This window comes from Equus asinus, chromosome 12 (genome assembly GCF_041296235.1).
Source record: "Equus asinus isolate D_3611 breed Donkey chromosome 12, EquAss-T2T_v2, whole genome shotgun sequence".
Taxonomy (NCBI): Eukaryota; Metazoa; Chordata; class Mammalia; order Perissodactyla; family Equidae; genus Equus; species Equus asinus.
Window position 1 is genome coordinate 80,810,464 of NC_091801.1, and position 26,493 is coordinate 80,836,956.

Here is a 26,493-nt window from a genome sequence, read left to right on the forward strand (position 1 = left end):
GGGATGTGGATGGCTGCTTGTATGGGCGGTGCTGTGTATGGCCTGGGGGGATGTAGGTGGGCCACTGACCACTACTGCTACACCAGGGCAGTGTGTATGGTGAGAGATGGTGTCCCCAAGGCAATCCAAGTCTGATCCCCTATCCTCTGCTTAGACTCAACTATATAATACAGATGGATAACTTAGAGGGTAGGGAATCTAATCCTCTTCCTGCTTACAAACCCTCCCAACATCACCATGAGAATGTGAGATGATGGTGGTGATGATGCTCATGATGATGACTAGCACTTATTGAAAACTTGCAATATTCTGTGCAGTTGTCTAAGAACTTCATGTATGATATGACATTTAATCTCATAACAACCCTATGTAGGGGGCACTAATTTTTCCTACTTTACAGCTGAGGAAATTGAGCTTCAGAAAGGCAATGGTGGAGCTTGGATTTCAAAACTGTTTTCTTTAATTCAAAGTCTGGGACATGCATCTTTAGGGATGCTGAGCTATCTGCTAAAACTGCCTCTTGTTTTAAGAAGAATTCTAACTGAAACAGTCTCCCAGTCTATTGAATGGAAACATAGTTGAAAAGTCATTGTTGATGTTTTGGAACAGGAGCTAGAAGAATGTAATCTTGCTATATCTCTTTGTTCATATCCGTTACTCCCTCTGAGCCTCAGCTTCCTTATCTGGAATGTAAATGAGAGGCTGGACAAGATGCCCTCTGAGTTATAGCTCAAAGGGTGTCTGTTTCAGGGATGGTCATTCAGGGGCTGAGTCCTGTGGGGCCAGAATCCCAGCCTGGCTGCCCAGGGCTGGGCAGGGTTAAACAAACCATGTAATGGTTCTGAGATGGAACCTCCCCATCTGTAACATGATGACAGACACCCACCAGACTGGCTTGTAGGGAGGACCGAGAGGGGTTATGTTCATGACCACGACGCACACTCTCAGGGGGATTATCATGATCCTTATTCATACCATGAATTGTCATGGCTCTGTCTTCATTCAGCCCTGCCACCTGTTAGCTGAGTCAAGGTGTGGTTTGCAAATGGGCATAGAAGCTGGGCTGTTTGAGTGGAGACCCCAACTCTGCCATTTGTTGGCTCTGCCATCTTAGAAGAGTCACTTCTCAAGGAGTGTCCTTCTCTCACTGTCTGTGGTTTGAGGGTGTCAGTTGTATTTACTTCATAAAGCTGTGAAGGAGATTTGATCAGAAATGGGGCAGGGGGGTACTTTAGGACAGTGCCAGGCACCATACGTACACAATTAGCTGAAATTAGTAGCGGTCTGAATAATTATTTTTTATAGCTTTACTTTGATTTTACGGTTTTCTTTGTTTAATTTGGTTCCACATCTATTATCTTATTTAATCCTCTCAGTAATTACATATGGAAGCAAACAGGGCAGGGTTTCCATTTCAGAGATTAAACAAACAAGCCAGGAAAGCCTCAAGAACACGTAGCGTGTGACTTTCGCGGTGCCATCATAGTCAGCTGGAGACGGGGCTGACACTCGAGCCGCAGGTTCAGTGGGTGCTCGTCTTGCTCTCCCTTCTTCTCCTAATCTCTTCCCTTCCTAGTCCTGCTGACCAACTCCTCTGGCCTTCACTTTAAGGAATCTGTATACACAGCCAATGTTTATAATTTACTGTTTAGCTAACAAAGCAAGTTATAAAAGAGCCAATAACTTGTTTATGGTGTTTTTTCCATAACACCATTTCTTGCATCTTGATGTATTCAACCTTACTCATTTTCTTTTTAGTTTAGGGTTTCTGCTTGATACAATATTTGGAAACAATATTTGCAACTTATATAATAAACAAGCAATAAGTATACAGAATACATAAAGATTATCTAGAAACCATTAAGAAAGAAAAACAACATAACTGTAAAAACAGGCAAATGCTATCGACTGGCATTTACCAAAGTAGAAATAAGTGGTTGATCAACAAACACACGGAAGGATTCTGAGCTCAGTGGTACTCAGGGAAATACAGATGGAAAGCACAATAAAACACCATCGTATGTCCATCAGATTGGCAAATAACCAAAAACATTAGAAAAATAAAATCAGTCTATATGTTGGTGAGGATTTAAGAAAATGGGAGTTTCATACATTGCCGGTAGGCATATAAATGTTTTGTCACTTTGTAGAGAAATTTAAAATATATGGGAAAGTCAAAAATTGTATACCCTACAATCTGATCATTGAACTCAAGGGGCCTCAGAAAAACTCTCTCAACTGGTCTACGTCTCAGGCCTAAATGGCAGGAATTACCCCATTTTCCTCACAAGGAAAGCGTACTTGGAGACGTACAACCATGTTCAAGACCCAAGGCTTGCTGATTATGATGGTGAAACATCAGAAATAATCCAAATATCCACTAACAGGAGAAGGAATAAACAAATGTATGATAAAATGAAGTATTATGAAGCGGCTAAAAGAAGGAATAAAAGCTTAAACACATAATTTTGAGGAAAAAAAAGCAAGATGTAGCTATCCATACTGTATATCATTTACATAAATTTCAGAAAAACCCAGCCCACATTCAAATACACTATATTTGACAATAGATATGCATATGAGTAAAAATACTATAAGCAACAGTTTCAGAAAGAGTAACATGAGCTGTGATTCTGGTTATTTCTTGGGAAGTGGGGGATGTTCCAGGTCGTGGATGATGAGGTTGATTTTGGCTTGAAGATAACACACAGAGCACCAAGCAACTCGTGTGTGTGTGTCACAGACATGAGCACTTACAGTTTGTGTGTCTGTGTGGATAGATTTAGGAATGTATTTCCAGAGGAAAGAAAGAGAGAAAAATTAAAGGAAAGGAGAAAGAGAGAGGAGAAAAGAAGGAGGGAAGAGAAAGAACAGAGAAGCAAAGAACATTGATGGAATGATAACAGAAGCACAGCTGTTACCAGTTATTATTACCAGTTTTGATCCCTGGTTGGTGGAATGAGGATGATTTTCACTTATTTTCCAAATTTTCTACAATCAGAGAAGAAAGGGAAAAACGTCTCTATTAAAATTTACAGGAAACTTTATTGTCCTATTCATCTATCTATTTATCTAAATTTATATATGTAGATATATGTACCATGTCCTCAGTGCTGAGCACAGGAGGTGCTGAATATATACATGATAAGTGATTGACTGAATGGCTGACTAATTGAATGAATGAGTGAGTGATGGTGAGTTTGGGCTCCAAAATGGTAGTTTCCTGAGTCAGAGTCCTACCTTCTAACATAGTCCAAGGTGATTACTTGATAAATGACATAGGCAGGTGTGGGAGACACCAGGGGCCCCTGGCTCCCGAGGCTCCACCCTGGTGGCCCCATGACCTTGGCTGCAGGAGGCCCTGCTGGTACTCACATCGATGGGCACGCTGTCATAGAGGCGCTTGCCGATCACAGTCTTCCCCTGGATGTCGATGTTCTCCCTCTCCTCGATGGGCAGCGTCTGCACAAGCGCACAGTCGACATAGAGGGAGACGTTCTGGGCCTGGATGCTCAGGGCAATCTTGTGCCAGTCCCGGTCAAAGAGGTCGTTGACCAGGGGACCGCGGAAAACCACTCTGACAGCATCCTTCATGGCGCCCACGGCGTTGTACTCGACTGCCTTGTTCTCACCGTCCAACCGAATGGACACCTGGCAAGGAGAGGACAAGAGGCTCCTTTAGCTGCATGGGATAAGGGGGGAGAGGGAAATTGTTGGGGGGGGGAGGTTTAGAAGTCAGACCTGACAAATCTGAGTCAGATCCCAGTTGTGACCCTTACCAGCTGGTCAAACTTAGGCAAACCACTTCACCTCTCTAAGCCTTGGTTTCCTCCTCGGGACAGTGGTGTTAACAAAATCCACCCTGTAGATTGTTCTAAGCCCTGTGCTAAGTGGAATGATTGAGCTCACACATTAATCCAGGGGTCACAATCTCCTCCCACCCTGGACGGGCTGTGCAGGTCAGAGCGCTTTTGCGAAGCTGCAAACAGCTGGTACAGAGGGCTCTGAGCTGTGAGACTGACCAGAAACCCTGACTGGTTTCAGGGTCTTTTAAAACCCTGGGCTGGAAAAACAGAGCACATCTTCTGGCCAGATGCCAGGTACCAGTCTGAGACCCATCCGTTAACCCACACTGGTCTCTCATCTTGAGGATAAAATTGAAGCCCCAGGAGAACAATGTTCCTTAATGGCAGGGACCTTGCCTGTCTTATTCACTGGAGTACCCCCGTCCCTTTGCACAATGCCTGGAAAACTCTGGAAGCAAGTTTTACTTTTGTTTTTCTTAGAAGGAATTAAGGAATACGTTCTCATCCATGTGTTCATTTCTTCATCCCTTGCACAATATCCTTGAACATCCTCTGTGACAGGCAAGCAACACGCTGGGTGTCAGGAATGCAACAATGGACAAGACGAATACTCTACTGGTGCTTGAAGGTGGAGGACATGACATATGGAAAGCAAGTATTCATCGAGCGAATGAATGAACAAATATATTCATGTTTTATCTCTGTGGGGTTAGTCTTCACTTGCTCTGATATCCACACTCCAGCCTTCTCTGCCTGGCTCCAGGCTCCCAGGGTGTGACCTTGAAGGATTTCTCCACCCAGGCTCCTGTGCCCTTCGGCTTCCAGGTAGTTTGGCCCACGGGGAGCCCATGGGAGTGGGGATCAAAGAGCAGGAGGAGAGGGGGTCAGCGTCTTGATTCTTCCTGCCTCTTCCTGCTCCCTGCAGTGCCAGATGGCTGTGCTCCTCCATGTACCATGGCTCTTTGGGAGCTCTGCCTCCTCCAGGACTCCAGAACCACCACTCTCCCCCGGCCCAGGCCATCCAAGCCCAGGGTGGTAGCTTCCTGCCATTGCTAATCCCTGGATACCTCAATATCTTTCCTCGGTTTCCAAAACCCTGACCCTTAACCTCATCAGCTCCCTTTACCCTAGCCACTTTACTAAAACACTCTTCAAAAATTTGGGCTGTCTATTGCCTGCCTACACCCAAAATGATAAGTCCTTTTAAGCTGTGTGACCTTGGGCAAGTTATTTAACCTTTCTGTACTATTTTATCATTAGTAAAACAGAACCAGTAATAGCGCCTACATCATAGAGTCATTATGAGGATTAATATATATATAAAATACTTATATAGTACTTATTACATGCCAGGCACTATTCTAAATATTAGCTATAATAAATTAAGCAAGTGAGTTCAAAGACATCACCTCAGTGAAGCCTTCTCTGATGATACATATAACCGGATTCTAACCCGGTCATTTGCTCTCACATCCCCAGGCATGTTGATTTATTCCCTTTTGTTCATAGCACTTCATCAGTATATGAAAGTATCCTGTTCATTTCTCATGTTCACTGTCTATTGCCCGACTGCCCCATCCTTTCAAGCAGGCACTTTGTCTCTCTGTTTCATCTCTTCTGACACCATGTGGCACAGAGTGGCACTCAATGAAAAGGTACTGAATAAATGAATGAATGAATGAATGAATGAGAGCCCCGTGGTTAAAGGAGGGTGCTCATTTCAGTGCAGGATCCACTACAGTGTTTATAACACACACCAGGTGTTCTGGTTGGTCTTTCTGGGCCCCACGTGGCTTCCGTACAGCCAAGGGGGACCTAAGATGGACTTTTTAATTGCACTGCCTGCTGGTAGTTATGGTTAGAGTAAAAAACAGAAAACTATGAACGCTGACTAATAATCTAACACCTCTAATACGCATAATCTAATACTTGCATATTAAACATAGTCTTCTATTTCTTGAAAATAGGTTCACACGTTTGAGCCCTGTGTCCCCAAACCACCTTGATGAGGACATGGCTTTCCCTTCAAGGTTTCTGTTAATTCCAGCCTGATACAGAGCAAGGGAAGGCACACGGCCAGCCTAAGTTCTGTGTTGACCAACACAGGCTGGTGAGCCTCGGGAAGGCACGTCATGGCTCAGCCCTGTCAGCAAATCCTGTTGGTTCTGTTTTCAAAATACTTCCAGGATCTGATCATTTCTCCACAGTTTACTATCACTACCTGGTCTTAGTCAAGGTCACCTCTTGCCTAGATCACTACAATAGTCTCCTAATTTGTCTCCCTGTCTCTAGGCCTGCCCACTTCCCGAGAAGTCCCGACACGGGCCCACGAAGCTAGGAAATCTGGCCTCCCACCACCTTCCATGCCTCATCTCTCACTCGCCCCCACACTCTGCTCCAGCTGGACCAGCCTCCTTCCTTCCCTTTATCAGACCTGGAATGAGTGAAAGCCCCTCGGTTTCCCAAACGACAAATGAGGAAAATGCCGCTTTCAAAGGTGGTTGTAAATACTGAATGAGATCATGGATATGAAAATCCAGATCCACAGACCTGAGACTGGAAGATGACATGGGAAGGCTGTTAACACCATTGTGCTCACAGGTCATCTTCTGGCAGGCCTCTAGCCATCTTTCCTGTGTCTAGCCACTATTTCCCCAAGGCATGGAGGTGGCTGTCATCCACACTTCCAGGGAACAGCAGTCCACCAAGCCTTGCTCAATGAAATGGAATGGCCAGGCATCTCCTTGAAAGTGAGCCTGAAGTCCTTCAAGACAGGCCCAGTCTCCACATGGCTCTGCAGGATTTCAATCCTCGGCTCATTCTGGCAGAAAGAGGGGAGCAGGCAGACATGGCAGACAGGGAGCACGCACAGCTCTGCAAATGCCATGAAGGAAGAGAACCCAGACGAGGGGGTGGTATGGGCTCGCCCCACAAGAATGTCATGGCAGGCGCCCAGTCCCATTGCACCAGACCCTGAGAAACCGGAGACACAAGACCTGCGGGCCTGCAGAGGTAGGTGAAAGAGGGACACCAAGAGCTGCCTGCTCTCCAGAAAAACAGCCTCCAGAGAAGAATCTCATCTCCTCCATGCAGCCTCCCACACTTACGGAATCAAGCCACTCAGCAGTCAGGCCCCAAAATGTTTATGCATCTCCATCTGACCAGGCCTGAGAAAAATCACTCAGCAGGACTAACTGATGGAGACAGGAGCCAGCTGAGCATGACAGATAAATGGCAGACCTGGAGCTTGACTGCCTGGGTTCAAATCCCACCTCTCCCTCTTATGACCCAGGAGAACATAGGAAAATGCCCTAACCTCGCCGTGGCTCAGTCCCCTCCATCGCAAGATGATAACAGTAGAACCTGTTCACAGGGGTGTGATGAGGACTCTCTGAGAGAAGACGTAGGAAGCACCCAGGACAATCCCCAGCTCCTACTAAGTGCAGGGAAGTGTGGATAAGTAAGTATCCAGCTTTAACCACAGCAAGGCGAGCCTCCAGCTCTGGAAGGGCTCATTCTCCCAGGGAGCAGCCGTGAGTGTGGCTGCTGCCGTCCGATGCTTGGGCATGTTTCCATTTTATTTCAACCCCAAATGAAAATATAATCAGGATCCCCCAGCTGAAGGAGAGTAATGTCTTCACATCGTTCATTTTTCAAGAAAAAACAGGGTAAATGGCAAACAAAGAGACGGTCTGAGAACAAGGAGGCTGGGATTTGGCACAAAAAGTAGTGTCGCCTGCATCTCACACCAACGAATCGTGCTGATGGCTTTGCTTTTGAGACACGTCTTTCCTCATTCAGCCATGTGCTGCTGATGGGTTGTTCTGCCTTTGTAGGAACTGAGAGCCAAGCATACCCAAGGTGGGCAAAGATGGGGCTCTGGAGCTTCATTCAGGGTAAAACCAAAGGATCTCATGAGAAGAGAACTACCTGTAACAAAACTGTATTGTGTATCAGGCACTGTTCTACGTCTTTGGAGACCCGATTTCCCCAGATGCTTCCACCAGCTATTCATAGTAGGCGTTCTGTTTTCCACTCTACAGCTAAGAACAGCAAGCCCCAGGAAGCTAACATGTCTCAGGGCCACACCAACAAGGAGTGCACACAAGATCTGAACCCAGGTCTGGTTGACCTGAGCCAGTTTCTTCCATTACATCATGAAGCTGCGCCACTCATGCTGCTACAGAGCACAGGCCATAGGACAGCAGAGCTGTCCTCCATCTCCCTGGTCAGGCTGAGTGTCCCTGAGACAGGAACGAGGTCTTCTGCCCCACCACAGTGCTGGGCACTTGGCCATCACTGGGAGAAAAGTGGCACCTCTCTGGTGGTATGACATTCCTCTGTGGGAGCTCTGGGTACACCAGACGCTCCAGCTCCCAGGCCCAGGACAGAGGCCCCTGGAGAAACCATGTAGGTGATGCCACCCCCATGAGAGGGAAACAGAAAGCTGCGGGCCCACTGAGACAAAGCATGCTGCTCAGACCTGCGGGATGCCGTACTGGTCGATGACCTGCCAGATGTACCAGTCTTCTTTCCGAGATGTTTTCCTGAACCGGAAGGTTGTGACAAAGGCGTACTCATCAGGCAAACCTTGTGGGAACACATCCCTGGAGGGAGAGAGAGACAGATGACACCAGGCTGAGCAATGACCACAGGAGCTGCCAAGAAAGCCTATGCCCCATGGGTCACTAAGTCCTGCCAGCTTTACCTCCTAAGTATTTCTAAAATCCACCCTCTCACCTGCCTTTACTGCCTTTTCCTTGGATCAGGGCCTCAATATGACCCTCTGGAGACCCTCACTGTGGTCCCTTCATTGTCCCCCTACCCCCACTCTCTGCCCCTTCAAATCCACCCCATCCATGTCTGCTCCCATCTCTCCACCATCAGCATCCCTGACAAAACCTATAATAAATGCTAACTTGCCACTCCTCAGGGTCAAATGCAGCTGAGTCTCCCAGCTTTCTCTTCTGCCTGGCTGTTCCTTCTCAGCAAGGCCCAACCATGGTATCTTATCCTGCTTGTTTTCCTGCCCCAAGCACCAGGACATCCTCCTGTCTCCACAGAACCCTGGGTGACTGCCCAGCTTAGGGGCCAGCCCCTCTTCTCGGGGAATCCTCAACTCCCTGGAGCCCCAGCCGAGACAGTCCTGTAACTGTCCTTTCCCTTCCAAATTCAGAATGAAAATTGTTCCTTGCAAGAAGGTGTAAAGAAGGTGCTCTGATCCTCTTGTTGTAGCTGATGGCAGCCAGGCTCTGAAGGGTTAACTCGAGGAAATCTGGCTGGTAAGTGGCAGGGCAGAGGCTCACGCTGAGAGACAGGGCCTGGTCTCCTGAGCTCTTCTCTTGCCCATCAGCTGGCTGCACCTTCACCCTGCAGAACCTGGCCATGGGTGGGGCCAAACCCTGCCCTGGGGCCAGGGAGCTGCTTGGGGAATGCATGCGCCATCGACTTCTCCTTTGGAAAGGGTGGAAGCTGTTTGGCCAGAGAGCCAGGAAGGGAAATGAGGAGGTGTCTGGGTTCCTGGTTCTCAGACTTGCAGACCCTCAGGGACCCTTCATTTGGTGGTAGAACCTGGGAGCAAAGATCGGTCCTCCCTTTCTGATTCTCGGTTCACAGATCCAAGCTGGGAGTTGGCCCAGTTGTTCAAAGGCATTCTCTGAGCTGGGATTTCGCCCAGGACCACATCCGGGCACAAGGAGCAGCACCCATCACTCATAGGTCTGGGAGCTCCTCAGGATTCAGGAATGTCTTAGGTCATTGCCCACAAAGGAGGGAGAGAGGGCTTCCCCACCTGCCTGCACAGACACAGGCTTTGCTGCCACAAAGAGATTTCACTCCACTCTCTTTTTCTTCTTATTTCATTAATGAGTCCAACTATGCTACAGAGTTTTTCTAAACACACTTGCTTCTTATACCTTTGAAATAACACACATGTATATGTGTGCACAGCATATAGACAGACACATATAGATATGGATATATGCTATATATCTATATATGCTATATCTATCTATCTATATCTATAAGTATATATAGAGAGATAGACAGAGATTAAGACTTTTTCTTAGGCTGTATATATAAGCATATATATATATATGCATAGAAAGCCTAAAAAAAGTTACTATAATCAAGAGTTGGGGGAAGGTCCTTAACAGAGACTATCCAAAGGAAACAAAATGGCCAGATTATTTCCACAAATAATGTAGCAGATGACAATGAAAAGGGTAAAGTGTTCAGGGTTGGAGGACCTGAGCTTGAGGCCAACCTCTGCTTCCTACGAACTGTGAGATCTTGATCATGTTACTGTTCCATTTCGAGTCTCAAATGTCACACCAGACAAATGAGAAGACTAACACCCACCTTGCTCACCTCATTTTATTGTAGTGAGAGATAAACCAGATAAGGGGTGTCAAATGCCCTTTAAATGTTAAACGAGTGAGAAAAATATAAATATCGAAATTGACATCCCTTTCCATTACAAACAAAATTAACCTCTAAATTAAAATTCCACGTGTGTGTGTGTGTGTACACACATGTATGTGTGTGGATCAGTGCATACATTTCAAAGCATTAGAAATTAAAGGGACACTATTCTTTCCCGAAATGTCAGAGGTTTGTTGGTTTGATTTTGTTTCTGGTGTTTTGCCCTTAAAACAAACTTGAAGCCATGTAGAAATTCCTTCTCAGAATGACTCAGCATAGCACGAGCCCAAACCCACTGCCCAGGAGCACCCCAATCCCGCTTCCACGGAGCAGCCCCACAGCCTTTCTGCTGTTCACTCCAGACGCATTGGAAAGATGGCGTCATCAGCACATGGAGGCCTCTAGCAGGCCTTCCCACCTCACTCGTGTCATGTGTGCTTCTTCCCTTGTTTTGTTCTCTCTATATTGCATTTTTCCTTTAAAGTGAAGTTGCGTGTGATTTTTCATGTTTCTAAGTGGTATGGATGGTGAACTGGATGCATTAGGCCAAAGAAGTAAGGAGAGTGAAGTGGGAAGTGGAGCCCAGACTCTGTTCATCCTTTGTACCCCCAAACGAGCATGGGAGCAGACGATTAAGAATAGCATCACCCACTGCTGGAGTTAGTTTCCAAAATAAAGAAAGAACTTGTACAACTCAACAACAAAAAAATGAACAACTCAATCAAAAAATGGGCAGAGGATACGAACAGACATTTTTCCAAAGAAGATATACAGATGGGCAACAGGCACAGGAAAAAAGATTCAACATAACTAATTATTAGGGAAATACAAATCAAAACTACAAGAGATGTCACCTTACACCCGTCAGAATGGCTATAATTAACAAAACAAAAAACAACAATTGTTGGAGAGGATGTGGGGAAAAGGGAACCCTCGTACACTGCTGGTGGGAATGTAAACTGGTACAGCCACTATGGAAAACAGTATGGAGATTCCTCAAAAAACTAAAATAGAACTACCATACGATCCAGCTATTCTACTACTGGGTATTTATCCAAAGAACATGAAATCAATAATTCAAAAAGATATATGCACCTCTATGTTCACCACAGCATTATTCACAACAGCCAAGATGTGGAAGCAACCCAAGTGCTCATCAATGGATGAATGGATAAAGATGTGGTATATATATACAATGGAATACTCCTCAGCCATAAAAAAAGACAAAATCATGCCATTTGTGACAACATGGATGGAAATGGAGGAAATTATGTTAAGCAAAATAAGTCAGACAGAGAAAGACAAATACTATGTGATTTCACTCATATGTGGAAGACAAACAAATACATACATAGATAAGGAGAACAGAAGAGTGGCTACCAGAAGGAATGGGAGTGAGGGGAGGGCAAAAGGGGTAAAGGGGCACATATATATGGTGATGGATGGGAACTAGACTATTGATGATGAAGAAGATGCAGTCTATACAGAAACTGACATATAATAACGTACAACTGATACTTACAGAATGTTATAAGCCAATATGACTTCAATAAAATAATTAAAAATCAAAGAACAGCATCACCCAGCATCTGTGTGTCGGCATCTGTATAGAGACAGCAGCAACGCTCACTGTCCAGAAAGACAGGCCTCCCATAGGAGTCGCTGACAGAGATTAGGTCTCTGTTGCACATGAGAAAAGGAGACTCAGAGACAGTAGGTGACTTGTTGCTTTCCTTCTCCATACAATCACTCTCATGGGATCTAGGTGCTAAGAGCCATGGTGGCGTTAGAGTCTAACACAATGCCTGCTGCATGGCTGGCACTCAGAGGATGCGCACTGAATTAGAAAAATGACTGCACCCAGGCAAAAGCCCAAGCTCTGTGGCCTGATGTTCCAAGCCCACCTTTTCTGGGCTAGTATCTAACTGAGTAGTTTCACTCATATGGATTCATTCATTCATTCATTCATTCGTCCATTCAACAGATACTGACTAGTCCCCTCCGCTGGGCGGGGCTCAGTTTGATGCTGGAACTGCTGTAGAGACCAGACTCAGCTGGGTCCTAGAACTTCTCACTGAGAAGTGCAGACAGTCTATAAATGACTAATTGCCCTATTGAGTAGTTAGCTTCAAATTTGCCATGTTTTATGCAGGAATATAGATTGTGAGGAGAGAAGATAAGGGAGGGCTGACTTAGTCTCGGAGTTCAGGGAAGGCATCCTTGAAAGCATAATGGTTGAGCTGTACTTTGGAGGACGAGCAGGTGTCCCAGGTAGAGGGAAGAGCATGAACAAAGGCCCTGTGATGGGAGGCAGATGTCTGGTCAGCAACCAGGACAGAAACAAGCTAGATAAAGGAGGGCTGGGGGACAAGCTGGACGCCAAGAAGGCAGGACGGGGCCAGTCACACACAGGTCTTCCAGCCCTTTACCCTAAGAACACTTGGAAGTCCTGAAAGGGTTTTAAGATGGAGGAGGGGTGGGGTGACGAAATATGATTTTTCTTTTCAAAAGATCTGCCTGCCTGAGATGAGAAGAATGAAACATCTAATCTAGAATCATTATTAGCCCTTGACTGGAGACCCTGGACAAATCTTTACATCATAATCCTCTCAACAACGTGGCAAGACAGGAACATTCCTCTCAGGGGGAAAACATGACATAATTGAGGCACAAGGGCATCCAATAATTTGCATGAGGAAGGCACCCAGTAAATATTGAAACTGGGTCTCCGTTGGCCAAAATGACTATGTGATTCTTGGTGGTGCGATGCCTGTCACGTAATGCAGTGGCTGGTCCCGAGTAGGCATCATGTACCTATAACCATAAATGTTCGCTATTTAATGAACTAATAGAAAAATGCATGCATGAATGAGTGATCAACACCAAATTTGTATGGAGAGCTGAATGACCAGGGAACCAATACAGTGATTGGTAACAGAGCGACTAACAGACAGCTTGAATCCCTAGGTCAGTGGCTGGGCTGCTTCATCTCAGGGCGACCTTACAAGACACCAAGTAGGCTAAAGCCCTGCTCTTGCTCAGTGTGCAACCATGGCTGACTGGCCTCCTTTCTGCCCTCTCTGAGGTGTCCAGGGTAGGGCTGGAAGGAGACGTAACCACTCACTCGGTCCTCTGCACCACGGGGAAGGCTCCCATCCGGACATAGGAACTCTGCGCTCCATTCTCTCTCTTGCCCAGGATCTCCTTCACACTGAACAAGTCCATCAGGTCAAAACCTGTCCAAAGAGAAGAGCTGGGAGTGAGTTCAGCCAGGAGGACAGGAGGCAAAGGAAAAAGAGCGTCCGCTCTCTGCACAGGAAGCCTGCCCACCCGGCCCAGGGGTTGGATGTGGGATTTAAGCAGAGGGAACTGTTCAGATACATATTAAGGGAGAAAACCTAAATAAGAGAGTGAGGAGATGTACAGCTTCCCTTTCCATTTCCAATTCCAGGGAAAAGGGGGCAGGAGAAATGCAGACGCTGGGTTTTCCAGTGAAATGTAAGTGTTGGGAAAGTCCTGGCTCCTAGTCAAGCATAAGAAGAATGGAAGATGTCTGTGTGGTGGTTGCAGGCAGCCTCCTGGGAGTTCAAGAAGCCCACAACAGGCACTGTGCTCACAGGCTGGCTCTGCAGGCAAAGCCGAGATTCAGGGCTCTCCTTCCTGCAGCCATGGTTTTGCAGTCTGTTTGGATTTTGCTTGGATTGTAGTTTCACCCTGAGCTAACATCCATGGCCTATCTTCCTCATTTTGCTTGAGGAAGATTGTCGCTGAGCTAACATCTGTGCCCATCTTCCTCTGTTTTGTATATGGGATGCCACCACAGCATGGCTTGATGAGTGGTGCACAGGTCTGCTCCCAGGATCTGAACCCTGGGCCGCTGAAGTAGAGCGTGCAAACTAAACCACTACGCCACCGGGCCGGCCTCTGGCAGCTTTTAAATTTCATGATTTTAAGGAGTGAAATGTCAGAGAAAGAAAACCATCTTTCTGATACTGCATTAATTGAAAGGTGTTTTTTATTTGGTTTGTTTTGACACTAAGAGGGACCTCATGTGCACTGGTGATGCAAAGTAACGGAAAAGTTAGGACCTTTGGGCTCAGGTGAGTGGGCAGGGTGAGGGGGTAACCCAGCTCAGTCACATATAAATGTGAGACTGGGCAAGTTACGTAGAAGTCTGGAATACACATCACTCAGCACATGGCAGGAAATTGTTACGGCAGGCCGTCATGACTCAAGATTCACCACCACCACCGCCCGTCCTTATCCACATTCCCCCACAATTGGCCAGGCCAGGCTGGAGGGCTGGCTTGAGTCCAGCAGAGCACATTCTCAGAGGAGTCCAACTACACTGCCGACCCGGAGGCTGGCACACTGCGTCCCTCAGAGGATGGGAAATCTCACGGCAGGTGGGAGAGAGGCCGACTGAGGGCAGGCACCAGGCCTCCCTCGTTTCTGCATCCCCACTGCTAACACAACTCTCAGGGTTGGCAGCACCTAACTCTTGCAACTTTAGAAGATTCTTGCTGTCTCCCACATCCTAAAGGGCTGCCGTGACTAACGGGAAATGGACTTGTAGGGCTCACATTATGATCATCAAAGCGACTTCTACCACTAAATTCTGTCCTAAGAGATCATTTATTCATTCAACACATATTGTTGAGAACCTCTCTGTTATAAGTGCCATGTAAGAAACAGCAGGGCAGAAAGGGTTTAGCATTCATGGACAGTTGAGTTGTAGACTCAGACAGGTCTGGGCTGTGTTCCTGACTGCCAGGTCCTAGCTGTGTGACCTTAGGTAGATTGCCTGACATCTCTGGGCATCAATTTCTTCATCTGTAGAAAGGGCATTGTGTGAGTATGTACCTCACAGGATTGTAGTGAAGCTTGAATGATATGATATAAGCTCTTCATACAGTGCCTGACATACGGTAAAAGACCCACAAAAGAGTTTTTATAGTAATTATTTTCCATTATAATGGTTACAGCCCCTTCTACCATTAGATCTTGTCCAGAGATGTGATTTATTCACTCACATGTATTTTTTGAGAGCCTTCTCTGTGCCAAGAATGTGTGAGCCCTGGAGATGCAGCAGAGAGAGATGGAGTCCTGACTCTTGGGGAACTGGTACCCTTGTGGGAGTCCTCAAATCAGTAAATGTACATTACGAATACAAAGGATAGTTTCAGGCAGTGGGGATAACTAAGCAGGCCTGGTATTGACAGGAGGTTAGTGGGACGGAAGGGCAGGCCTGCGGCGCCAGGCCACCCAAGCAGGGGCTTCGCCAGGCCTGGAAGCAGGGCCTGCAATGGTCTGGGAAGGGGTCCGCTACAGAGCAAGGCTGTGCTGGGTTGAGGCCCTGGGTGACTTGTTGGACCGGCCCTTCTCTGCCCCTCGCCTTTCTGAGGCTGCCTAGTTCTCAGGAAATGACTAAAAGTTGCCACTATGTCATTTCTAAATAGCATTTCACACATTGGCTAATTAACGGAATTCATGATATAGTGTTAAATGATACTTGATCCTTAAGATAATATGTATCCAGAAGCTTCGTCATGGATGAAAAAAGCACACCTTCAAACCATGCTTTTTAATGCACGCTGAGGCGAATGATCCAGCCTCTCCAGAGATGGTCAGTTCCCCCAATGGGCAGGGACCCCCACTTCGCCACCTGACATCCACCACCTTGTAGGGGCAGCTGGGCACAGGCTGAGCGAGGCCCGCTTCCCTGGGCTGACAGCTGCTTGAGGACAGGGCCTGGTGTGCTGAGCACATTGCCCTTCTCTGTCCCCAGAACCATGGGCCTGGCCCACAGCACAAATTTGTGAAACTAGACTTACGACCAAACTCTAAGCTATAACGTGCCTCAACCCCCGGGCAGACTGTGCAGAGGAGCAAGCACCCAGCACCCAGCAGGCCAGATACAGCTGGGTTAAGTCCCACTTAAAGCTGTGTGATCTTGAGCATGCATCTTAACCTCTCTGAGCTTGTTTCTTCTGCATTTCTATAAAATCAGGAAACAATAGTGTGGGGCAGTAAAAGACTGAGGGCTCTGGCAGGGTTCAAATCGCTGCCCCTACACTTTTCCTACCTGCTCAGCCTCGGGCACATTATTCAACTTCTCTGGGCCTCATTTTTTCATGCACCAAATGGGGACAAGGAATGTGCTGACAAGTGGGCGTGGGCAGGTGAAATGGCCCCGCAGAGCGCCTGCCTGTCTGGCAGAGGGCCGTGGACAACACTTTCTGACTAATAGTATGCCTTGGTATCTTAGAAGATCATGGTGAGTTTTAAATGAGGCGATATGTCAGAACATGCCTGGCACACAGCAGGTGCTCACTAAATGCAGGTGCTCTGAACAGACCCTTCACCCTAAACGAGAACTTGACCACTCCTCTACCCCATAAGAAGCTCTTAACAAACATTCGGAGATGGAGAGTTGGGTGGGTTTCCCTCGCACTGACCCAGGGTGACCTGGGCTAAGTCACTTTCCCAACAACCCGAATCAGTTCCCTCAGCTGTAAAATGGGAGGGCAGGTGGAATCTGATCCATCTTTATGCTTCTATCACCAATAACCATTTACCATAGTTCCCCCACGGCTGGAAAAAGCCACATCTTCCAGTCAAACAGCATTTCCTGCAGAACAGTGAATTTAAACGTCCGACTTTTATGCAGTAAAGAACCCCTGGGTTCAGCCAGCAGAAGGCTGCAGCTAGGGCAGAGCTCCAGCTCACAGCAAGGGGGTGAATCCCAGGCAAACACACAACGTGCATTGGGCATTTGTGATGTCAAACGCAGCCCAAGGCACACCGCACCCCCACCCAGACTTCCAGCTCACCGCTGTGGACTGAATGTGTCCCCATCAAATTCATATGTTGAAAACGACCCACGGTGTGACCGTTTTAGGAGGTGGGAGCTTTGGGAGGTGGTCAGGTCTTGAGAGTGGAGCCCCCATGGATGGTATTAGTGCCGTATATAAAAGGCCCCAAGAGCTCAGGTGCCCCTTCGCCCACCCAAGGGCACGGTGAGAAGATGACCATCTATGGACCAGAGAGCAGGCTCTCACAGCACGGACACCAAGTCTGCAGGTGTCTTGATCTTGACTCCCCAGCTCCCAGAATCGCAAGAAAGAAATTTCTGTTGTTTATAAGCCACTCAGTCCATGGTATTTTAGCTATAGCAGCCCAAAGGGACTAAGACACTGAGTGACTTTGAGGAAATTATCGGATTTTTTTGAGCCCGTTTCCTTAACCAGAGAAATGGAGAGAAGAATTCCTCGCAGGGCCGTCGTGAGATTCCAGCAAGATGGCCTAAGAAGGTGCCTGCGAGGAAGCCAGCACCTGGTGGTTGATTAGTCAACATCAGGAGCCCTTGCTGGGGACCACAGTGGGGACCTTGTGACCCCCGTCCTCCATGAAATCCCCTGTCACAGGGAGCCTCGTACCCAGGCAATATTTCTGCCACTTCCCCTAGAGCCCCACCACGATCACCCCAGTTATGCAGGACCAGGCTGCCAAATGTGAGCCAAGGAGCACGCCCCTCCCCTGCAGGGAGGTGTCCTTGGGAGACCCCCCCCACCCAGGGATCCTGGAGCTGTGGGCAGGTCAGGGGCAAAAGGTGTTGAGAAATGCCCACTGAATGAAGGAGAGCAGCTCTCCCTCCCTCCTGGCCCCCTCTGCACTTCTGTTGGCACAGCCACAAAGTGCTTTGCATGGAGACTGAACACCACCAGTTAAGCACTGCCTGGGGCAGAAGGCGGAAGGCACCCCTGCAGCTCTAGGTTCCACAGCCCAGGGGCCCAGCCAGGAGCAGCTGGTGCAACTGACTGAGCCCCATGCAAGGAGGGACCTTCCGAAGATCCAAAGGCTACCAACTGCGCTGGGGCCCTGTGCCTGGAAATGTCACCTGGCAGTGGGACAGGCTGGTGCCTGGGAATGGGGTGACCAAAGGAGAAGGCCCTAGAGGACCCTACAGGTCTAGGGTTCCATGGAATGGACACCAAGTGGTAGAGGGCTTGTTTAGGGCTCAGATTCTGTCCCGGAGGAAGGCGGAACAGGTGGGAGCAGGTTTTGGAGCCGGGCTGTCCTGGGTTTGCAAGCTGGCCCAGCCCTGGCCAGAGGTACTGCCAGCATCCTCGGGGCTCCCTCATAAATGATGCAGGGATAAGGGATGACGCGCAGGCCTGCCACCCTGAGGATTCAGCGAGCTCCCGCAGGCCACACCAGCCTGGCGCAGGTGGGTCCCTGTGGGCTCTCCCATTTGTTAAACTCTCTGATGCTCCCACCTCCCTGGGGGCAAAACTCCCAGAGTAGCTTCTCTTGGGAGGTGGGGGTGGAGGTGGAGCAGGCTGTTGCTGCCTGTTTAATTTCGGGAGGGAACGTGTGTGTCTCAGTCAGACACAGGCACCCCCGCCCCTGCTCTTAGACTCCACAGCAGGATGACTTTGGTGCATTACTCAGAGCCTGAGATCTCCACGTCTCATCTGTACAGAGCGGGAAGCAGCAGCCACTTCACAGGGCTGCCCGAGGCCTCGCCTGGATGTCCAGCCCCTGGAGGCTCCCAGTAAGTAGTGGTCCTTACTCAGAAAGCCTGTTCAGAATCAGGTGGGCACGTGCCCAATGCCTGCCCTTCCAGAAGTCAGGGGCAAGAACGGCAGAGTGGCCTGTCCTCGGCTTCACAGCTTCGTCATCTGTCGCTAGAAATTGCCACCTGAAGCTCGGTTTCCCTTTAGCAGTTATAAGAGGAAGACTTAAAAAAAAAAAAGTTTTAAAAAAGCAAACATATGCTCTACTTTCTGGTTCCACTTTTATTGGTTTCCATGAATAAAAACAAAGACTTAAACATGACAAAACTTTTGAGCAACAAGCTATTAACTAGGTGGCAGCAAAGGGCACCGAGAGAAAAGATGAATTGCCTCCAATAAATAAGGGCCGGGAAGGAAAATGAAAAATGTTCCCGAGGTAAATGGACTCTGATGCAAGGTGCCGCGAGATCAAGAAGCAATTGTTAATGGCAGAAATTGCTAGGGTGCACCTCCCTGGAGTCACGGAGTCAGCTGGACCGGGTGGCCTCTGGGAGACGGCTCGTGACTGCCCAGAGTCCACTGGCCGCACCTGCTTCATGCCAGTGCCTACTGTGCCCTCTCTGCTCGTCCTTCAAAGGTCTACAATGGACGAAGCTTTGCTGGACTCCCCCAGGCTTGCCAGTTACTCCTGGGTCTTTAGGGGGTCTCGCCCAGGTGCACACAGCTTGTCGGTGGGACTGCTTCCTCACTAGATGGTGAGCAATTTGAGTGAAGGAACCAGATCTGAGTCATACTTCCATCCCTGAAATAGTCAGGAGTTTTGGTTGTTCTTGTTCGCAGCACCATTTGTGGACAGAGGGAAGGAGGGAAGGAAGAAATTCGCCCAACCATTAAGGGCCTCCTATGTACTAGCTGCCCCTTTGGCTGCTCAGATTCCATGAATGGACAAGACAAAATCCACCCCCTCAGAGGTTTAGTGTTTAGAGGGAAACCGATAGGGGATTGAACAGTGTTAGTATTGTGGGTAAATGACAAGGAGTTGCAATGGCCGGGCTTGTATAGCAAAATGAGGAATATTTTCCTTGCCCAGCTGAGGAGCAATCAGGGAGGGCTTCCAAGAGGAGGCCCGGCCTAAATTTGATGAACAAATAAAAGCTGGGCAAACAGAGAAGAAGGAAAGGGTGTCTGAGGGAGCTGGATGTGCCAAGGTCACTGGACTCAAGGAAGCCAGGTTCCTTCTGAGAATCGTGCCTATTTTGGGATGTCGGGAACCATGGCCGGTGGGACACTGGCTGGGGATGAGGTAGGCAGGGGTAGATCGGGCTGGGTTCTGTTGGCCACGTGGGAGAGTCTGAGTTTCTGCAGGCAACTGGGAGCCATGGAAGGACTTTAAAGCAAGGGGGAAACACCATCCGGTTTCTATTTTCAAAGGTCATCCTGGCAGGGGTGGGGGGTGGCGGAGTCAGGAGAGCAGTGAGGACAAGAGTCTGTATGTTGTACCGCGCCAAGCACTTTCTGTCAGCACTAAATAGCTAAGCTCCAAGAAAAGTCATTTAACACCTTTAGTCACTAGAATTTACAGAACATTCAGTTACGAGAGCCTAGAGGGACCCTCGGAGACGTTCTGTGGGCTGCACTGTTTCATAGGCAGGGAAACGGCCTCAGAGATGTCATGAGACTGACCCAAGGCCACTGTGCCTCCGAGCTGCCCTGTCTGTTCTTTTCTCCATCCTCACTCCAGCCCAGATAAGCCCTAAACATAACCCGAGTCATTTAGGGAAACCCCCCGGAGGTGAGCCTTTTAGGAACGGTGTTTTTTTCCAAAGTACAAAAGCCGCTCGGGTTACCCAATTGCGTTTAAATTGGCAATTCGGAGGCTCCACCTCTCCGTAACTCCCATTTCAGCCTCAATAGGGCTGGAGCCTTTTTTTGGGCTGGTTATAAGGAGAGGAGATGATAGATCCAGCAGGCTCTCTGTGCATTTCAAGCTGCACAAACAGGGCATCTGCACTGCGTGTAATGGAAGCCCACCTGGCACGGCATTGTGATTTATTTCCTGGGAACCTCAGAGCCTGCGGGGGTGGAGGAGGTCTCAGGGCTCCACGGGCTGCAGATCGACACGGCAGATTCTGAACAGAGGGTCCCATTCCTGTCTAATCACCAAACAGACTCTTCAGTAGATCCTCCTCATATGCCAGAGACTGAAGAATCTGTTCACAGCTCTGCGCACACGTGCACACATGCATGCGCACGCATGCACATCTGCCCCCCACACACACACACACAAATGCACGTTTTGAATCTTCCCAGCAAAATCAGTTATTCTTAAGTGGAAACAATATTTGGGGCCCTTCAGTCCATAGACTGACAGGAAAGCTCATTCAGATTGACAGAGGACACAGGCAGCATCATTTGCTCATTTACGTACCCTTCCTTCCTCTCTTCTCTCCTTCCTTCCGATGGCCTGGATGACTCTGCCACAAACTCGGACAAGCGACTTCATTTGTCTGCACCTCAGTTTCTCCAACTATAACACGTATCATAGTGCCTCTCTCATACGTTGTAAGGGTTAAATGAGAAAATGTGTGCAGACCCCTTGGCACACAGTAAGAGCTCAGTAAGCATTGATTATTACTACTGCTGTTATTAATGTCATTACTGTCATAACTGTCCCTTCTCTGGACATTCAGGGTGCTGGATAATGCATTATTTAGGGGAGACACTGTTATGAAGGATTCATTGCTCACAAAGCCAAAACGGGAGAAAGCAGCAAGGTAAGAATTTGCTTTGCAGAGTGACGTCAATGGAAGCCATCCGGGGCAGAGTTGGGCAGGCACCTGCACCCTCCAGGGATGAGAATAATTATCTAGAGCCCGAGTGTGACGGGGGATTCCCAAGGCAGTAAGTGGGAACATCGATGTCTAACTGCCCACCCACTGGGCAGAGGGACTCAGCTATGGAAACACTCACTTCCAGGTGATTGACTTAAGGAAGTGAAGAGGATGAAAGTCTTCTTTCTCTCACTAGTTGGACAAAGAAACCCTGATAGAGGCAGTGCCTCACTGAGCACCAACCACACACCCGTGCTCTTCCAGGAGAAAAGAGACAACTGACGCCATCTTGGTTTGGGTCCCATCAGAAGTGCCAGTAGTTGATCTGGGAGGCACTTGATAGAGGAGTGGGGATGGGAGGCAGGGAAGGAGAGCAGCGATGAAGAGCATGGCACTGGGCCCACTGCCCTGGTGGTGTCTGTAGCTGGATCCCACTGGGAAACTCTGGGAAATGGGTCAAACGTGGACCTCAGAAGAGCCCGTCCCCTGCCGAGGGGCAGCGGAGCTAGTTTCTGCACCGATCGTCACTGGTCGAGGGCTGAGTCACTCCCAAGGAGTGCTAATTCCCTGGGATATCTCACCTACTGTGTGCACAGGCAGCTCAGCTTTCAACCATTCTAGAAACATCCCTCAGACACAAAGATGCAGATGCTTGCATCATCGTGTGGGCAGGGCACCCTGACATGGCAGGGTCCCCGGGAGAGGGGCAGGGCACTGGCATTGCCTGCAAAACCCCTGATCCTGATCTCCCATGGCTCGCCATCTACCATGGGAGACGGACTCTTCAGCACTACACATGAGTTAGCGTTGGGCCCAAATGCCGTGGGATGGAGAGCAGGGGCACTGGTGAGGAGAGCGGGGCTAGTGTCCTGGAGAGGGGAAGAAAACCTCCCTGAAAGCATGCATTTAAAGTGCTGAGTGGGATGCCTGGCCATAGGGAGAAGCGAACTGATGCTCACTGTTATCAGGAAGATGGGGAAGCAGCTCAGCCACGCCACGCACCCCGCACACCCTGTCCTGCAAGGAGACAGCCCCTGAGCAGACTCTGCGGGGTTTATTTCTGCTGTTGGGTCTGCAGTCATGTGTCTCTCTCTTCCCTCTCCCATCGATTGACTCATATGTTTATAACTCTGATTCACTCTTTCCTTCACTCCCAAATGCATTTATTTATTCACTCTTCGCTTGTTCTGCCAATCATTGGCTTACTCATTCACCAGCTCCCTCACAACTCATTCATTCTAACGCATGATTTAGTGACTCCTATAGGATCCCCACCAACTCCCAAATGGAAAGTGTGAATGCTCTTCACAGTTGGGCGGTTTGTTGATGGGAGTTGCTACCTGCACAGTTCACAGGCCTCTATCAAGACATTGGTAGAAGACGGCAATGAGAGCAGCCTCAGCGAGGCTGCCCCCAAATCAAGGAGATTGCGCTCAGGGCCAGCAAACAATGCCGCACAGCCAGCCAGCAAGGGGGCGCCGTGTCTCTCTTACCTGTGATCTCCTTGGTTCCGCCATTAATGTGCTTGAAGCGATCTCCCTCCACACGGACGCTGGGGCAGAGCACATCTGAGAAAGGCAAGAGGAAGCAGAGAGGTCAATGAGCAAATGTGGTCCACAGTCACTCCGTGGAACGTGACATTGCACTCACCCAGCCCTGTCTCACAGCTGTAGGATGTCCAGTGCAGGGAGCAGAGGCGGAGGCAGTGCAACACTTACTGATAGTCTCATTTACTCCCTAATGGACGAGTTAAGCATCGACTGCAAATTCTATGCTCTGTACTTGGGGTGAAGTGTGAACGAGGCATGTCCCTGCCCACAAGGAGCTCACAGTCTCGTCCATTAGAGGGAGCCAGATGCCAAAATCCACATGATCCACATCAGATGTAAGGAGCAACAGAAAGGGGTATGGCTGCTGAGGGACTTGGGACACAGATCCAACGCCCAGCCTAGCTTGGGGCGGCCAGGGAAGATTTCCTTGAGAGGCGATGCTTGAGGTTACTCTGAAAGCAAGACTTAGCAAGACAGACAAAAGGACAAAAGGTAATACAGGCCTTTTTGAAGGAACCTCATTTATAAAGACATGAACATATATGTGAAAAGTCCAAGTCAGCAGGGTGTTAACGAAACTGGTAATGTGTGCTGGGGGCCCACCATAAAGGTGTCTCTTATGCCACCCTAGGCGGCATCAGGTACAATCCCGAAGAATGCAAATTGCGTAAGAAGTGAAACTGCTCAGTTAGACAAAGGCAATGAGTAAGTCGTGCAGTAAAAAATACCTCGTTACAGGATATTACATAAATGTCTTTTCTAAACGTCTTCGTGATCCGTCACCTAAAAAAGAAGTTGAAAGGAAAAGGGACTCTTCCAGTTGCCCTAAAAATACCAGAAAAAGTGCCAACTGTGAATTTTAAAGTTCTGGGCTCCAGCATTGGCGCCACTGCAAGTCTCTGGTCTCTATGTCTCCATGTGAGCATCTGTGACACGGGCGACCTTACAAAGCGCACACTTGTGGCAGGGCTGATTCAAAGATGGGGCAAGACCAAGCCCATCATGGGACTGGGTCAAGGAAAGGAGGCCCTCTCTGAAATATAGCACCAGAAGCAACTTAGCGTAGACCCCACCCTGCCCATGAAGTAATTTGGTCATGGACGTTATTACTACAATAGCACATTATTAGGCAGTTCTGCCATCCTATCGGTTCCATGGACAATAACCTCTTTGCATATTTGGGGTCATAAATGTTTCATTGTGGGACTAACTTGAGGCCCCTTTACCAATCAGCAGCGAGGGGAAAGAATGAGATCTGTCCCAATTTGGGAGGAGGTATGTTTAATGTTTATCCTAAAAGGCACCATAGGGTCTGACAAGTCCCAAGAAAGGGGTTATTTTGGAAACAGCACTGAGATGTCTGTCTAGAAGCAAATACAAGAGAGGATGCAGGCACCACACAATATTTAGACAGCTCCACCCAGGCCAGTGGCAGCTGGGGGTGACCATCAATTACTTTGACTCTGGCAGGCCGCCAGAGAGACTGGCTGGGATCGTGCGTCATTTAAAATGAGTTGACTCAGAAGGTTCTATCCTTGATCATGAGCAAAGCTCTAGAGGCTGATGACTGGGGCTCAGGGCAGGCAGAGGCACTGAGCCTTGTCTCTGCAAATATCCCGAGGGGATGACCTTATTCCCAAACCTGGACAGGCGAGGACAGTCCAAAGACCTGAACACAGAAAAGATGGAGATTCTTCAAAGACATTCGAACTTGCCCAAACCGCTGTAAGGAATCATCCCCCCAACTGCTCGCCCACCTCCCTTTGGGGCCGTCATTAAGCCTCAAACATTCAAAAGCTTCAAGGAGCAATTTATGGCTGGCTTAGTCAGTGAGGACAAATGGCTCCCAAAATACCCCTCCAGCCAGGCTCCCAGCGACCTTGAGGCCCCCAGAGTTCACCTGCTGGGCAAGGAGGTAGGATTAGCATCTAAAGTCCCTCTCAGCCTATGACCACATCCCTTTGGCCAAGATATTTCCACATCTTGGATAATGATCTATTTATTTCCGCATTAAGTCATTTATTCGAACTAAAATATTTATTATTTATAGAGCTCCAGATATGTTCCAGGCTCTGGGCTGGTTCTAGGAACACATAAATGAGATAATAGCTAAATCACTATCTCTGTCTTCAGGGCACTTATGGGCTGCCTGTGGCAATGGACTGGGGGCATGTAAATTCACGAAGGTGTCAGAGCTGCCATGACATCATTGTGTCTCTTGCTTCACAGACTCCTCCTCCTCAACCTTTGAGACTCTGCTCAGTACCCCCTCCCAGGGCCTTGCTCTCATCCACTCTAGCCTGGGTAAGGGACCCCTCATCAGGGCCCTATGTCCTAGAGCTGATGGTACCATGTGGAAGGCATCGATTGGCATGCCCGGTAAGGGGGAGTCTGTAGACCTGGCTGGATCTCAGTCCAACTGTGTACCTCCAATGTCTCCACAGCTTCAGGCACAGAGCAGGCCTTGAGTTCACACTGAACAGAAATGACCAGGGACACCCAAACTGAGTGGACACCCAAAATGTTGAATGGGTGGACTGGACAGGCTTACAGGCATGGGCTTCATCATGATGTTGATGACCAAGTAAGAATATTTCACAGACTCTTGGGCTCCTGCCATGGAGGTGTGGCAGACATCATTAGATGTCAGGCTAATATCCATTGCTGCCTTCTTTCTTGCTAAAAGAAAGCCACTCTTGTTCAGAATGGCAGAGTTTTCAGCCCAAGGAGAACATCTCTGGCTGGTTGGTCTAAACCAATTATGGTTATTCTGTTCCTCACCTTTCCAACCTCCCTTGCAGCTAGGGACAAACATGGAACCCAGTTCTGGCCAAGGAAACAAATAGCAGAATTGTGCTGTGGTTGGGGAGGGGTGGTTTCTTAAAAAGCTTCTGCTTCTCCTGACATAAGGGGATAGATAGGTAGATGGGTTGGCAAGTGTACTCTCCCTTCTTTCTCCTTCAAATGAGGGACATAATGTCTGCAGGACTGTCTAGGAGAATTGAGGAGAAAGGGACCCCAACCCCAGCCACCCCAAGCCTGGGTGAAAAGCATAAGAAAAGGAAACCTATATTGTTTAAGCCACTGTCACTGGGTTTTCTTTATTTGTAGTTGAGTGTATTCCAAACTTGCATGTATTCCCTTCCTGCGAGCAGCATTGATAAGCCAGGCTAAAGGATTTGAAGGCCGGCTTCTCTTTCCAGATGCCTGAGGACAATAATGAGGGTGGTAAGAATTGGTACATTATTTTCCTGGTAAAGGAACTACTGACAGACTGGGTTACCTTCGCTAGCCCAATAAATATGGATTTATCAGGTAATCATTCAGGATCAACATAAGAAGTAGTTCTGCAATTAAGGACAGG

The 26,493-nt window shown here is 48.4% G+C and overlaps 1 protein-coding gene across 3 annotated transcripts in view; it reads right to left on the bottom strand.

Annotated features, from left to right (window-relative positions):
• COL22A1 (collagen type XXII alpha 1 chain) overlaps nt 1-26,493 on the bottom strand; it is a 292,948-nt gene that overhangs the window by 215,565 nt on the left and 50,890 nt on the right. For 2 of the 3 annotated variants that reach the window (XM_070481652.1, XM_070481651.1), the window contains 5 exons: nt 23,073-23,147; nt 13,354-13,465; nt 8,290-8,413; nt 3,376-3,651; nt 2,935-2,991 (listed from right to left, as the gene is read on the bottom strand). In XM_070481652.1, coding sequence (XP_070337753.1) covers nt 2,935-2,991; nt 3,376-3,651; nt 8,290-8,413; nt 13,354-13,465; nt 23,073-23,147 — 644 coding nt within the window. The remainder of the gene's footprint in view (nt 1-2,934; nt 2,992-3,375; nt 3,652-8,289; nt 8,414-13,353; nt 13,466-23,072; nt 23,148-26,493) is intronic. The other variant, XM_070481653.1, reaches the window with a different exon arrangement.